We start from the raw sequence: 15,088 nt of genomic DNA, 5'->3' as shown, positions 1-15,088 counted from the left end.
GGAATACAATTCTGTGGGGTTGCATTATGTAGTGTAGGGTGGAATTATATTAGGCAGGCATGAATTGTGTGGCGTGCCATGGAATTGTGCTACGTTGATTGGCGTGGAATTATGTGGCATGCAGTGGAGTTGAATGAAATATGTGGTATGGAGTGGAATTATGTGATGAGTTCAATTAAGTGGTGTGAAATTGTGTGGTGTTGAGTAAAGTGGAATTAGCTGTTGTGGAGTGGAGTGGAATTATGTGGCATGTAGTGGAATTATGTGGAATGTAGTGGAATTATGTAACGGAGCAAAATGATGTGTCACACAGTGGAATTATGTGGAGTGGATTTTATGTAGTGGATTCGAATAATGTGGCATTGGATTACATGCCATGTAGTGAAAGTATGTGGCAAGGTGTTGAATTATTTGGCATTGGATTGTGTGGTATGGAATTGTGCGGTGTGGAGTAGAATTGTGTGAGGTGGAGTGCAATTGTGTGGAGTGGAATTATGAGACATGGATTGCAATTATGTGACGTGGTTTGGAATCAGTGGTGTGGTGTGGAATTATGTGTTATGGTATGGAGTTATGTGAGATGGAGTAGAATTTTTTGGTGTGGAATTGTGTAGTTGGGCATGAAATTATGTTTTACAACGTGGAATTTCTTGGTGTGGAATTATGCTAGGTTGAAAGGAGAGGAATAATGTTGACTGAAATTATGTGGCATGGAGTGGAGTTATGTGGTGTGGAATTGTGTGGCATGGAATAATGTGGGTTGGTGCAGAGTGGAATTATGTAGCGTGGTGTGCAATTATGTGGTGTGGAATTGTGTGGCATGGCATTGTTTTTATTTTTTATTGGAGTGGAATTATGTGGCGTGAAATAATGAAGCCTGGAATTGTGTGGTATGGAATAGTGTGGCATGGAATTGTGTGGCATTGAGTGGAGTGGAATTATGTGTCATGGAGAGGAATTATGTGGTGTGGAAAGGATTGGAAATCTGTGGAGTAGAACTATGTGGCATGGAATTATGTGATGTAGAATTATGTGTCATGAGTTGAATTATGTGGCATTGAATTGTGTGGTATGGAATTGTGTGGTGTGCAGTAGAATTTTATGATGTGGAGTGCAATTGTGTGGAGTGGAATTATGAGAAATGGAATGCAATTGTGTGACGTTATTTGGAATCAGTAGTGTGGTTTGGAATAATGTGGTATGGTATGGAATTATGTGAGATAGAGTAGAATTATTTGGTGTGGAATTGTGTAGCTGGGTGTGAAATTGGGTGGTAGGACGTGCAATTGTGTGGTGTGGAATTATGCTTTGTTGAAAGGAGAATAATAATGTTGAGTGGAATTATGTGGTCTGAAATTGAGTGGCATGGCATGGAATTATGTGGGGTGGCGCAGAGTGGAATTATGTAGCATGGAGTGGAATTATGTGGTGTGGAATTGTGTGGCATGGCATTGTGTTTTTTTATTTGAGTGGAAATATGTGGCTTGAAATAATGCAGCATGGAATTGTGTGGTGTGGAATAGTGTGGCATTGAATTGTGTGGCATTGAGTGGAGTGGAATTATGTGTCATGGAGAGAAATTATGTGGTGTGGAGTGGATTGGAAATATGTGTAGTGGAATTATCTGGCGTGGGAATATGTGATGTGGAATTATGTGGCATGGAGTTGAATGATGTGGTGTAGAATTATTATTATTATTAACATTTGTTAGGCGCAAAATGAATCATCCCCAAGAAGATTTCTTGGCACCAAAATATTAGAAGAGCCGAGGGGAGACAATTGATTAGTGACTGAACATTCAGATTTTAAGACTAATTTTAAAATGCCCTATTGTGGGGCAAGCGCTATGTCGTCTGGTAACTTGTTCCAGTGGGAGGGAGAAAGATGCAAACATGAATGACCTCCCATTCTGATTTTATTGATCCTCCTAGGGCACAACAAAATTGAGTGGCATGGGCTGGAATTGTGTGTGGAGGAGTGCAATTGGGTGGAGTTTAATTGTGTGGTGTGGAGTGGAATTATGTGGTGTGAAGTGGAATTATGTGGTGTGAAGTGAAATTGTGTGGCATTGAGTGGAGTGGAATTATGTGTCATGGAGAGGAATTATGTGGTGTGGAAAGGATTGAAAATCTGTGGAGTAGAACTATGTGGCATGGAATTATGTGATGTAGAATTATGTGTCATGAGTTGATTTATGTGGCATTGAATTGTGTGGTATGGAATTGTGTGGTGTGCAGTAGAATTTTATGATGTGGAGTGCAATTGTGTGGAGTGGAATTATAAGAAATGGAATGCAACTGTGTGACGTTATTTGGGATCAGTAGTGTGGTGTGGAATAATGTGGTATGGTATGGAATTATGTGAGATAGAGTAGAATTATTTGGTATGGAATTTTGTAGCTGGGTGTGAAATTGGGTGGCAGGACGTGCAATTGTGTGGTGTGGAATTATGCTTTGTTGAAAGGAGAATAATAATGTTGAATGGAATTATGTGGTGTGAAATTGAGTGGCATGGCATGGAATTATGTGGGGTGGCGCAGAGTGGAATTATGTAGCATGGAGTGGAATTATGTGGTGTGGAATTGTGTGGCATGGCATTGTGTTTTTTATTTGAGTGGAAATATGTGGCTTGAAATAATGCAGCATGGAATTGTGTGGTGTGGAATAGTGTGGCATTGAATTGTGTGGCATTGAGTGGAGTGGAATTATGTGTCATGAGGAGAAATTATGTGGTGTGGAGTGGATTGGAAATATGTGTAGTGGAATTATCTGGCGTGGGAATATGTGATGTGGAATGGAGTTGAATGATGTGGTGTAGAATTATTATTATTATTAACATTTGTTAGGCGCAAAATGAATCATCCCCAAGAAGATCTCTTGGCACCAAAATATTAGAAGAGCCGAGGGGAGACAACTGATTAGTGACTGAACATTCGGATTTTAAGACTAATTTTAAAATGCCCTAAGGTGGGGCAAGCGCTATGTCGTCTGGTAACTTGTTCCAGTGGGAGGGAGAAAGATGAGAAAATGAACGACCTCCCATTCTGATTTTATTGATCCTCCTAGGCGACAACAAAATGAGTGGCATGGGCTGGAATTGTGTGTGGAGGAGTGCAATTGGGTGGAGTTTAATTGTGTGGTGTGGAGTGGAATTATGTGGTGTGATTAGGAATTATGTGGTGTGAAGTGGAATTGTGTGGCATTTAGTGGACTTGTGTGGAGTGCAATGGAGTGTCAATATATGGCGTGGAGTGGAATTATGTGGTCTTGACTGGATTAGAAATATGTGGAGTTGAAATATGTGGCATGGAGTTGAATTATGCGGCGTGGAATGCTATGACACAGAACTAAATTATGTGTCACAGAATTGAGCAGTGTGGAATGCACGTACAGTGCAATTATGTGATATCGAGTGCACTTGTGTAATGTAGATAGGAGTCGAATTATGTGACATGGAATTGTGTGGCATGATATTGTGTGGCATTGAGTGGCGTGGAATTATGTGGTGTGGAGTATATGAGACATATGTGAAGTGGAATTATGTGGCATAGAGTGGAATTATGTAATGTGGGATTATGTAGCATGGAATTTTGGTGTGTTGTGTGGAATTGTGTGGTGTGGAAGTGGAATTGTGAGACATGGAATTTTGCGGGAGTGCAATTGTTAGATATGGAGTGCAGTTGTGTGCTGTGGAATGACATTTTGTGGAGTGGAATTATGAGGTATGGAGTGGAATTCTGTGAAGTGGTGTGGAACTATATGGCATGGAGTAGAAATATGTGGCATGGAATTGAGTGGCATGATGTGGAATTGTGTGGCATGGAGTAGAATTGTATTGCATTGAGTGGCGTGGAATTATGCGGTTGGGACTGGAGTGGAATTATGTGGATTGGATTTATGTGGCATGGGGATGGAGTGGAATTATGTGGCCTTTAGTGTAATCAAGTGACGTAGAGTGGAATTATGTGCCATGGACGGAATTGTGTGACGAGGGATTGTGAAATGTGGAATTGTTCGATGTGTAGTGGAATTGTGTGATGTGGTGTGGAATTGCTGGGCGTGGAATTGTGTGGAGTGGAATGGTGTGAGTGAAATTGTGTACAGATGGAACAATAGAAAGCAAAGAATACCCACATAGTTTTGGAAACACTCAGGAAGAGAGGACAAAGGCAATAAATATAAGTAGTCAAATTAAACAGCATGTGGTGAAAAGAAGAGTGTTTGCTTATAAAGAAAACGTGTTTGTGGAAACTTGCTCAGACTTGAGTCATGGGCATAATACTTCTGACATTTGCAACCATTGCTAATGATCCGAAGTCAATGTGTCTGCTTGGAATGTGGCTTCGACATCTTGGAAACACAGGCAGTGGCGTGTGATGTGTGAAATATACTTGTGTGTGTTAAGTAAATGACAGAAGGCATGGTTTTAAATACAGGTATTCTGGCTATCACAAATGAGAAGAGATGAATATAAAAATGTTTGCGCTTTCAAAGTACGTACATTCTAAATAGCCATCCAGGTACATGGTTTTTAAAATAGGGCAACGTGTTGGATGTTTTAGCCAAAGTGGCAGTGTAAGTACCTTTCTTACAATTGGGTAACAGTTAGAGAAATTAGTCACATGGCCAGTTGATGGTGTGTGTGCTAATGTTTAAAGTAAAGACTGAAAGGAGTGGGGAGGATGGCAGGGGCAGAAACACGGAAAAGTGGTGGGTGGGGGAAGGAAGAAGAAATAGTACCTGAATAGCTTGAGTGGTGGACGCACTGTAATTAAAATGAATCAAACTGTGCTAAGTGATCAGGGCCGGCTTTATGGCAGTGCGACTGGTGCGACCGCACTGGGCGATGACCTACCTGGAGAGGTTGCGCTCAACCTTGGGGGGGGGGGGGTGCTGTGCTTAGCAATAATTTATGATTTTAAAACACCTTCTGAAGAATTCCTTGTGCACCCAGCTTTCTGGCAGCAACAAAAAAAGTCAGTACAACTCTTGGGATTAATGTTCCTTTTAGAGAGAGAGTCCAGAGATTTCTCTAGTAGCATAAAGTAGCACAGAGGGTTAAAATGCATGCTGCAAAGAACAGGTACGGTGCAGATCCCAAATCTGTCTTTTGTATGGACAGCAGAGTGGATTGTTGCTTTTGTCGCAGAGATCCTTGTGTTACCGCAGTACATAAGATAAATCACTAATATAGAACAATGACTGTCACAAACTGTCATCAAACAGCAGAAAGTGCACAGTACATAAGATAAATCACTAATATAGAACAATGACTGCCACAAACTGTCATCGAACAGCAGAAAGTGCACAGTACATAAGATAAATCACTAATATAGAACAATGACTGTCACAAACTGTCATCAAACAGCAGAAAGTGCACAGTACATAAGATAAATCCCTAATATAGAACAATGACTGTCACAAACTGTCATCAAAGAGCAGCAAGTGGGAGGTGGCTCACTGGGGTTTTTCATCTGTACTGTGAGCCTCGGTGTGTTATTCTCTTGGCTGTAACATGTCTCATTCAATTACAGCCTCTATGGTTGTGCTCATACTGCAGACTCAAAGGGGCTCATTTACAAGCCCCTTGCGCCACTGGTGTATCACTTTTAATATGGGAAAACCTGATGTACCGGTATCGCAAGGGGCTTGTAAATAAGCCCCAAAGTGTTGTTTGGTGGAAGAGTCTTCTGGAAACTTACCTTCCTCTCCATTAGCATTTTGTTTTTTGCTCCGCATTTTAGCATGCCAAGAAGACATTCTTTCTTCACTGGACACCATGACTTTTTGGTCCCAACCAGGCGAATGTGCATCTGGGTTTCGGGGCGCGGGCCTTGAAGAGCTTATATACCAGGTACGCTTTGCAACAAGATCTGAAAATGAGGATATGGTATGATATTTAAGGTATGAATGCATAGGACAGACACGTTATAAAGGGCCATGGTAAAGTTTATTCTTTTTAGTTCATGGGTGTATGGTGGTACAAAACCAAGGTGTGAGGACCCAATATGAAAAATAATTATTAGAAGAAACTCACCTCTCAACTCAAACCTCTTCAGCATGTCTATGAGGGTCCTCGCTCTCGGCGTGAAGACTATCTCCTTCCTCACAATCATCCTCAGGTACATGTAGGGTGGCACTGGGTAGGAGAAGTTGAGATGGTTTCTGCTTACTTGGGAAGAGCTGCCTCCACTCTGGTGGTACATGCACGACCACTGCTGCAAAGGTTCCTATTGTGGGTGAAGAGAAGAGATTACCAGCTAGAGTCCGTTAGTGTAGCCAATGGTTGAGTGGTCTTTTACCACAGATTTTGACTCTCATAAACTGATAGTGGTCGGGCATAACCACTCACAATGTAATCATTTTATCATATGTGAAAGGATGAAAAGCTGAGTTGAAGCTGCTAGAATTCCAACTTGTGCCCTGCAGATTGTATCTTTTATCATGGTAACATATCAGGGGCGACTAGCACGTATGTGCACCGGAGGGAGGGGGGGTGCTGGCAGGCAACTAAGTGGTAGGTGGGTGGGTGCATGCATGCGGGTAAGGCGAGTGGCAAATAATAAAAATAAAATTAACTTGCCTTGCCTGCTGCACGTCATGCAGAGTATGTTGTGTCTCCTCTTAGCGCCACCGAGACTCTGCTTGGGCTATTTTAATGTAACCCACATCTATATTCGGATTTTTAGGTTTTGCCTAGCAAATGCGTACGAAGTACGCATGCGCTAGGATAACCTTATGTTTTTCTCTGTGGGGTCGGGTATCCGCCCCCTCCTCCCATTGGCTAGCTCCATAAATGGAGGCTAGCCATTGTGAGAGGGCTCTGTCCGTCAATCCCGGACCAGATTCGGGGGCGTTCCCGAGAATTTTTCTCTTTTGGCTACGTCAGCCGAAAGCCTGTTCTCGTCAACGCCCCCGAATCTGGTCCGGCATTGAGCCGGCACCCGCCTTCCTGCTCGAGTGGGCGTGGTCGCCTTTCCCGCCCCCTCTCCCGCCCCTGGAAATAGGGGACGCATATACAACTAGACCTATTTCATTAACTAGGCAAAACCTAAAAAACCACAGGTATGCAAATAGCCACGTGCATATGACTAAAGGTAGTTTTTTCATTGAGATGTGGGCTGTCCGTCATTTTGGACCGGATTTTCGCTTTTGGCCCCATGTCATGCGGCGGTGGGCCATTCCGAGGCCGACCGCCGCCGGAAGAAGTCTTCCTCTGGTAAGTGCTTGCTGCGTCTCATGTCGTCTGTGCCGTTCCGCCCCCCCCCCCCACCCCTCCCACTGTCCGTGGCTCTTTGTTTTTTCAACTTCATGTAATTCTGTGCAAAATCAGTTCGTCTTCTCGTGCCTACCAAAATGAATATGTCCTTGTAATGTAACTGGTACTCATGTCGTCCCTCCTCCCGCTGTCCGTGTCTTTGTTCGCCCCCCCCCCTCCCCCCTCTTGACTCCCGCTGTCCGTGTCTTTTGTCGGCCCCCCCGACTCCCGCTGTGTGTGTACCCGTCCCCGCTGCGAGATTTAACCCCCTCTTGACGAGATTTAACCCCCTCTGGGCCGGTCTTCCAGGCGTGGGCGGTCCAGACTCTCCTATAGTGCACGCCAGGGTCTGATGCGGGGGGGGGTCCACAGAGCCAGCTCCTAGAGGCCTCTCAGCCCGCTCTGGGCACTGGATCTGAAGCCCGGTCTCGGGACCCCTGCCCCCGCACAGCAGCCTCGTGTCAGCGCCATCCTTCCCTTCATAGCTCCTCGCGGGGTGACCAGCCTTTCCATCCCCAGGCGCTACATTCCGTAAACACAGGAGCGGGATATATGGCTCCCTGAAGACCACCTTTGCGCTGTCCTGTCACACCCCCCCTCCCCTAATACCAGGGTACGGGGGCGTGCCCGCGCACACTTCATTCATGCTGGGCCCCTCAAGGCGCTTGTTCCTTTCGAGGTGCCCCACGCATGAGACCCCTACTGTCTGGGCCCTGCCCCCACGCACTTTATAGCGGGGGGGAGGTTTAGAACTACAGGTTCCAGCATCCTTCGCGCTTCGGGCTGAGAAGCCAGGAGTGGCAGAGAAGCGAGCTCGAGGCGACGGCAGTGATGCTGCAGGGGCAGCAAACTGGGGGCGCTGTATGTAGCCAGGCCGGAGACAGCTGGGGGGTCTGACTGCAGCCGCCTCAGATGAGACCGGCCCGAGAGGCCGCTGGCAGCCCGGTTGAGTCTGCAGACTCTGAACCGCACAGGTGCTCGGGGTTGGCCAGGGTCACAGGTGAGTCAATGTGTCCCGCTCGTTGTTTGTCCTGAATTTTAACCTTTTGCTCTGAATTTCCAGTCAGTGCTCCCAATCTGCCTTCTTGCCAGGTGGTCTCCTTCGGCATACACTGGAAAGCTTAATATGTATTTTGTAAGATTGTTAACTTTTTTTCAATCTCACAATATGACCCGAGTGTGCCTTTGTGGAACGTGCTTTGAATACGGACAACGACACTGCTGTGCTCATCTTATTCAACATCTGCGTCACAGAGCACAATACAGACTTCAGGGCATTTACCAAAACTCGACAAAAATAAGTTAGGGGCATACATTCTTTTTGCTTAGTCATGATTAGATGACTTCCAGCTGTGTTGCTTCGTGAGGAAGATATTTTGGCGATAGCACGCTCAGATAGTCCTCAGATGACTGCTCGGGATACTGTTTACAACCTTCCCTTACTGACTAAATACCAATACAGCAGACCAGGCCTTAGCACGACATGAACAACTTAATTTCCAACTGCTGCCTTCGATAAAGCCGTCTCTCTGTGAAAAAACATACGTTAACAAAAATCATCTTGACTATGGAATAAATATACATCTGAAGGTGCAGACTGGGATGTGTCAAAGACGGAGGGCCAGCATTCTACAGCTTTGAAGACTCGCAGCTACTTTCATAATGAAAGACAGAACCTCCACCGGTGGACCAAACCAGCACTGGCTAAGCCAATCGGTCTGGCATTGGCTGCAAGACTTTGCCTATGTCAATGCTTGTTATCTTTTTTCCTCCCCGCTCCTTCTAACGGCCGTCGAGGTACTTCAGTATCCCTGCTGTTATTCTGCCCCCCCCCCCCTTTGTACCTGGGGGGCCAGGAAGGCGGAGGCTACTTCATCACCAAGGACATTAGGCCAGAATTAGCCAGACGTCCTTTTCCTGTCCTCTTGCAGCCTGTCCACTCCCAGCCTGTTCTCTCCCAGCCTGCCCTCTCCCAGTTGCCCTCTCCCAGCCTGCCCTCTCCCAGCCTGCCCTCTCCCAGCCTGCCCTCTCACAGCCTGCCCACTCCCAGCCTGCCCTCTCGCAGCCTGCCCTCTTGCAGCCTGCCCACTCCCGGCCTGCCCTCTCCCGGCCTGCCCTCTCCCGGCCTGCCCTCTCCCGGCCTGTCCTCTCCCGGCCTGTCCTCTCCCGGCCTGTCCTCTCCCGGCCTGCCCACTCCCAGCCTGTTCTCTCCCAGCCTGTTCTCTTCCAGCCTGCCCTTTCCCAGCCTGTCCCCTCCCTGCCCTTTCCCAGCCTGTCCTCTCCCAGCCTGTCCACTTCCAGCCTGCCCTTTCCCAGCCTTTCCCCTCCACGCCCTTTCCCAGCCTGTCCACTTCCAGCCTGCCCTCTCCCAACCTGCCCTCTCCCAGCCTGTCCCCTCCCTGCCCTCTCCCAGCCTGTCCCCTCCCTGCCCTCTCCCAGCCTGTCCTCTCCCTGCCTGTTGTCGTGTCCCGGCGGCAGCAGGCAGCAGGCAGGAGCGTGCACTGCGTCCCCGAAGTAACAGCCCTAAAGCAAGCAAGAAGTACGCCCCCCTCCCAACAATCCCTGTTAGGTAGTGGAAACTGTCCAAACTGGGGTGCAGACAGCCCCTCTCACCTTTCGGCCAGGTACCACTGCACCAGCCGCACTACTTCCCTGCTGACCGTTCTCCACTTCAGCCCCGTCTAAATTACAATTCCTGCTTGTGACCCTTTTGCCTGCTTGTGCTTGTTTTCATGACCCTGTTGCCTGCTTGTGCCTCTGTGTGCCCCTGTTGCCTGCTTGTGCCTCCGTGTGCCCCTGTTGCCTGCTTGTGTCTCCTTTTTCGTGCCCCTGTCGCCTGCTTGTGCCTCCGTTTTTGTGCCCCTGTTGCCTGCTTGTGCCTCAGTTTTCGTGACCTTGTTGCCTGCTTGTGCCTCCGTAAGTGCCCCTGTTGCCTGCTTGTGCCTCCGTGTGCCCCTGTTGCCTGCTTGTGCCTCCGTGTGTCCCTGTTGCCTGCTTGTGCCTCCGTGTGCCCCTGTTGCCTGCTTGTGCCTCTGTGTGCCCCTGTTGCCTGCTTGTGCCTCCGTGTGCCCCTGTTGCCTGCTTGTGCCTCCGTGTGCCCCTGTTGCCTGTTTGTGCCTCCGTGTGCCCCTGTTGCCTGCTTGTGCCTCCATGTGCCCCTGTTGCCTGCTTGTGCTGTGTGGGTGTGTGTGGAAGGCTTTGTGTGGGTGTGTGTGGAGGGCTCTGCGTGGCTGTGTGTGTGGGAAGCTTTGTGTGGCTGTGTGTGTGGGAAGCTTTGTGTGGCTGTGTGTGTGGGAAGCTTTGTGTGGCTGTGTGTGTGGGGAGCTCTGTGTGGCTGTGTGTGTGGGGGGCTCTGTGTGGCTGTGTGTGGGGGGGGCTCTGTGTGGCTGTGTGTGTGGGGGGCTTTGTGTGGGTGTGTGTGTGAGGGGGCTCTGTGTGTGTTTGTGTGTGTCATTTGCGAGAGATAAAGCTAGTGGCATTGTAAATGACAATGCCATTTATTTATGTTAAAAAAAACATAAATTAAAATAATGTCAAGAGCAATGCCAATAGCTCTAACTTTAACAAAGGCAAAACCATTGCATTGTAAATGATTGTTTTACTTTAACATCACCACACGCCTGCACTGCCATTAACAAGGTTTTACTTTCAGTTTCAATCGTCCCGCTGCAGCGTCGACTTTTAACTTCCCTGCTGTGCTAACCTTGCAGCGTTTTGTCCCGCCTCTCACGACTTTAACCTAACCACCGGTCAACATGCGCAGCCACTTGGAATGATCAGCGTCGCATACTTTCACCTAATTACAGGGCTCCATTAGTCGCTCTTTCAACATGCACACGTAGGCGCTTTAATTGATTAGCGTTGCCATGGGCATAAGTGGGTTAATGAACTTCACTGCACGGCTCCCCAGTCGCCCCTTAAACAAGTCCCCTGAGACTAATGGCAACATTAAGAATATGATTATAGGGGGGAGGAGCCAAGATGGCGACTGAGACGGACGCGTAGGCTCCCGGCTCCGCAAGCCTTTGTCTCCCGCAACGATATCCTGACCCTCATCCTGTGATAGCGCGGCAGCGGGACGACTGTGAAAGTGCGCTGTTGTTGTTCGCGTTCCTCCGATGTCCCTGCCTGCCTGATAGCCGGAGATATTGATAGGATTGTTTGACGACCTTTCTAGCCCTGGAACTGGGACCTTTGTTATCGTACACCGCCGGATGCTGCTGGAGCGACGTCGGAAGGTCGAGCCGGGGCGGAGCTGGCATTCTGAAACACGCCACCTGCTGCAAGGGAAATAGACAGACCCTTATGCGGACTGTATACATCGGCCAAGTGGGAGCTCACTCTGCTACTTTCTCTTTGTGGAACGCTGAAGGTGAGCTGCGCTGCGCTGACCCCATTCCGGCACTTGCCTGGTGATCGTGGCTCACCCCCGAGTTTGCCCCCGCCTTGAGCGAAAAGGGGGAGACTCTCACTGTGGGTCGCCCATTGCTAGCGTGTCCGGACTAAACCAGCAGCTTGGACTCTAGCCTCTCAGTGCCGGCTTCGCCCATACATTCTTGTGAATCCCCTGACGGGGTGGCAATGGCGGCTGGCTCTTTGGTTGTGAGGGTGGGTGATACCTCGACTCAAGACTGGGTCGCCCCGCATGGACTTGAGCAGTGTGTTGGACCGTGTGTCACATCTCGTAACGCGGAGATGTTGGAACAACAGCCTGTGTTAACCTATGGTACTGTTCTTGCCGCTCTTGCCGATTTGAGATCCGAATGGCGAGAGGGCTCCCGAGTGCTGGGTAAGAAGCTTGACGATGCCGCACTTGCATTGGGATGTGCGCCACTAGCCTGTTTTCAACACTGCACTGATTTGCCTCCACTGATTCCTGACTGGGCTACACTGTTGCCACACGAGTGCAGGGAGGAGCGGTCTCTCGGCTGTGTTAGTGTTTGCGGACTGTCGTCCGCCTACCTCAGCGGCGTTACAGTGTTTCCTTCCCTGCCGAAGCCTGTGACCTCACCCATGGTATCGATACTTTTGTTTTTGACGCCGCTAACGCAGCTACTGGTTCCCTTTGTTGCTTACATCTCGCAAGCTTTGCTATCCCTACAATGGAATGCACATCATCGGGCGAACCTGGAAACGCCCCTCCTTTGGGTCCGTGGAACTATTTGTGACTGGCGATGTCCATTTTGTTTTTGGACACCTCTTCTCTGCCGAGTGTGGCCATTTTGTTCCTTTGTTCTGTCTGGGGCGGGTCCTCTTCGGGTGCCATGTTTAGGGGGACGCTAGCGAACTGGCCAAGGCTAGGAGATTTTTCTTTACAACTTGTGCTTGATTGGCCGGTGGGGACTCGGCCTGGGGCGCTTCCACAACACGTACTGCTGTGATATGTGATGACTCTCCCCGTTCAATTTTGTGCTTGATGCTTTCTGTTCTTGCTCTTACAAATGGGGTAGAATACAAACGTATGGCTGGGGAGACCGGGAGAATTTGGATGTGGCCCTCCTCTGGTTTTACATGATGTTCTTTTTCTCTTCTTCCTTTCTTTCGTTTCTATATTTTGGGTTCTTTATTGGGCGACAGGCACACTGCTGGGGGGGGGGAGGGGGGGGGGGGGGTAGGCTGTAGCCTCTGCATGCGTGTAGGGTGGGGGGTCGGGGGTGGGGAATTTTATTTTTCCGTCTTAGTTTCTATGGGCCTTATTTTTCTTTTCTCTCTTAAACTCTTTTCTTCTCCTGTTTCTTTCTTGGGTCCGCGGGCGGGTTTGGTACGAGGTGGGTGATGGTAGACATGGTGCATTATGGTTGCTTGATAATCCTGTTGCATATATCCTTGTGCCGCCATGCTGGCTGGGAGGTTTCTACTTTGTTTGTTAGTCTTCACGTGACGATGTTGCCCGCTCATGTCGTAAGGGGATTGTACGGACTCTCCTCTTCTTGGTTTACTATCTTAAAAATATTTTATTCTAAAAAATAAAAAATTTAAAATTAACCTTCATTACTCCTGTTTCTCAGTAACACGGTGATATCCAGTGTAACTCTAATTGATTGTCATTTTGTACTGATGTGCTACTGAGTCGCCGCATTGCTTGCACAAGTGCTTCAAATGGTATCGTGGCCGGCCGGATGGTTGTGGGCCCGTATTTGTTCTTCTGCTATTGCACAATAAAGGTTTTCAAAAAAAAAAAAAAAAAAAAAAAGAATATGATTATAAAAATTGCCGGGCTGTTCCTCAAGTGAAGGAATGTATGTGTATTGTTAATGTATGGATCCTGTAGGGCCGTGATGGGTCCTTACAGATGGGCATCCATTTTGTTGGATTACTCTTTGTCTTTGTAATAAGGGAGCAATGTTATGGAGAAATTACTTGGAATGTGGTGGTTTCAGGTCCTCCTGCACAAAATGCCTCTTTGTCCCCAGTGCACGAGGAGAGAAACGTACAGATGTATGTGGTAGTTGGGGCAGTTGTTGTAGGTCTCATCAAGCCATGCTTGACTCTACCCACCTACATGAATAAAAGTTACTCTATCAATCTATGTGTTTTACTGCCCATCATTACCAGCCCTTATTTTGCTGAGGAGCCTTTGGTTCTGTGCCCCTACCAGGTGGATGAGCCCTTTGTTCTGTGCCCCTGTCTGGCAGAAGCACCTGGGCTGGGCTCTTGTGCCCTAACTTGGTGGAAGAGCCTTTGGTTCTGTCCCTTTGTCTGGTAGAAAAGCCCTTGGTTCTGTGCCCCTGTCTGGCAGAAGCACCTTTGGTTCTGTGCACCTGTCTGGCAGAAGAGCCCTTGGTTCTGAGCCCTTGTCTGGAAGAAGGGCTCTTGGTTCTGAGCCCTTGTCTGGCAGAAGGGCCCTTGGTTCTGTGCCCCAGTCTGGTAGAAAAGCCTTTGATTTTGTGCCCCCGTCTGGCAAAAGAGCCCTTGGTTCTGTGCCCCTGTCTGACAGAAGCACCCTTGGTTCTGTGCCCCTATCTGGCAGAAGGGTCCTTGGTTCTGAGCCCTTGTCTGGCAGAGGGGCCCTTGGTTCTGTGCCCCTGTCTGGTAGAAAAGTCTTCAATTATGTGCCCCTGTCTGGCAAAAGAGCCCTTGGTTATGTGCCCCTGTCAGGCAAAAGAGCCATTGGTTCTGTGCCCCTGCCTGGCAGAAGAGCCCTTGGTTCGGAACCCTTGTCAGGCAGAAGTACCCTTTGTACCGAGCCCCTGTCTGGCAGAAGAGACCTTGGTTCTGAGCCGTTGTCTGGCAAAAGGGTCCTTGGTTCTATGCCCCAGTATGGTAGACAAGCCTTTTATTGTGTACCCCTGTCTGGCAAAAGAGCCCTTGGTTCTGTGCCCCTGTCTGGCTGAAGAACCCTTGGTACTGTGCCCCTGTCTGGCAGAAGTGCCCTTGGTTCTGAGCCCTTGTCTGGCAGAAGTGCCCTTGGTTCCGAGCCCCTGTCTGGCAGAAGAGCCCTTGATTCTGAGCCCTTGTCTGGCAGAAAGGCTCTTGGTTCTGTGCCTCTGTCTGGTAGAAAAGCCGTTGATTATGTTCCCCTATCTAGCAAAAGAGCCCTTAGGTTTGTGCCCCTGTCTGGCAGAAGAGCCCTTGGTTTTGAGCCCTTGTTTGGCAGAGTTGCCCTTGGTTCTAATCAGGACCGCCAAGAGGACCGCTTTCAAGGACCGCCTAGACAACAACGCACACAACTCCAAAGAACTCTTCAGCATCGTGAAAGAACTGTCCAACCCCAGCTTCAACACCAACGACATCCTACCTTCATAAGACCTGTGCGACTCACTGGCCACCTTCTTCCACCGCAAGATCACCGACATCCACGACAGCTTCAACTCCAACACCCCCACATCCA

General features: G+C 48.5%; 1 protein-coding gene across 1 annotated transcript in view; it reads right to left on the bottom strand.

Moving 5' to 3' along the window:
• The window catches only part of LOC147679831 (uncharacterized), a 553,220-nt gene that overhangs the window by 70,646 nt on the left and 467,486 nt on the right, over positions 1-15,088 (bottom strand). Inside the window, exons 3-4 of the mRNA XM_086943391.1 lie at positions 6,037-6,229; positions 5,702-5,872 (exon numbers count right to left, since the gene is read on the bottom strand). Of these exons, the coding sequence (XP_086799517.1) occupies positions 5,702-5,872; positions 6,037-6,229 (364 nt within the window). The remainder of the gene's footprint in view (positions 1-5,701; positions 5,873-6,036; positions 6,230-15,088) is intronic.

The sequence above is a fragment of the Lissotriton vulgaris genome, chromosome 11 (assembly GCF_964263255.1).
Source record: "Lissotriton vulgaris chromosome 11, aLisVul1.2, whole genome shotgun sequence".
Classification (NCBI taxonomy): domain Eukaryota; kingdom Metazoa; phylum Chordata; class Amphibia; order Caudata; family Salamandridae; genus Lissotriton; species Lissotriton vulgaris.
The sequence above is the reverse complement of the archived record's forward strand: the minus strand, read 5'-3'. Positions and strand labels throughout refer to the sequence as shown.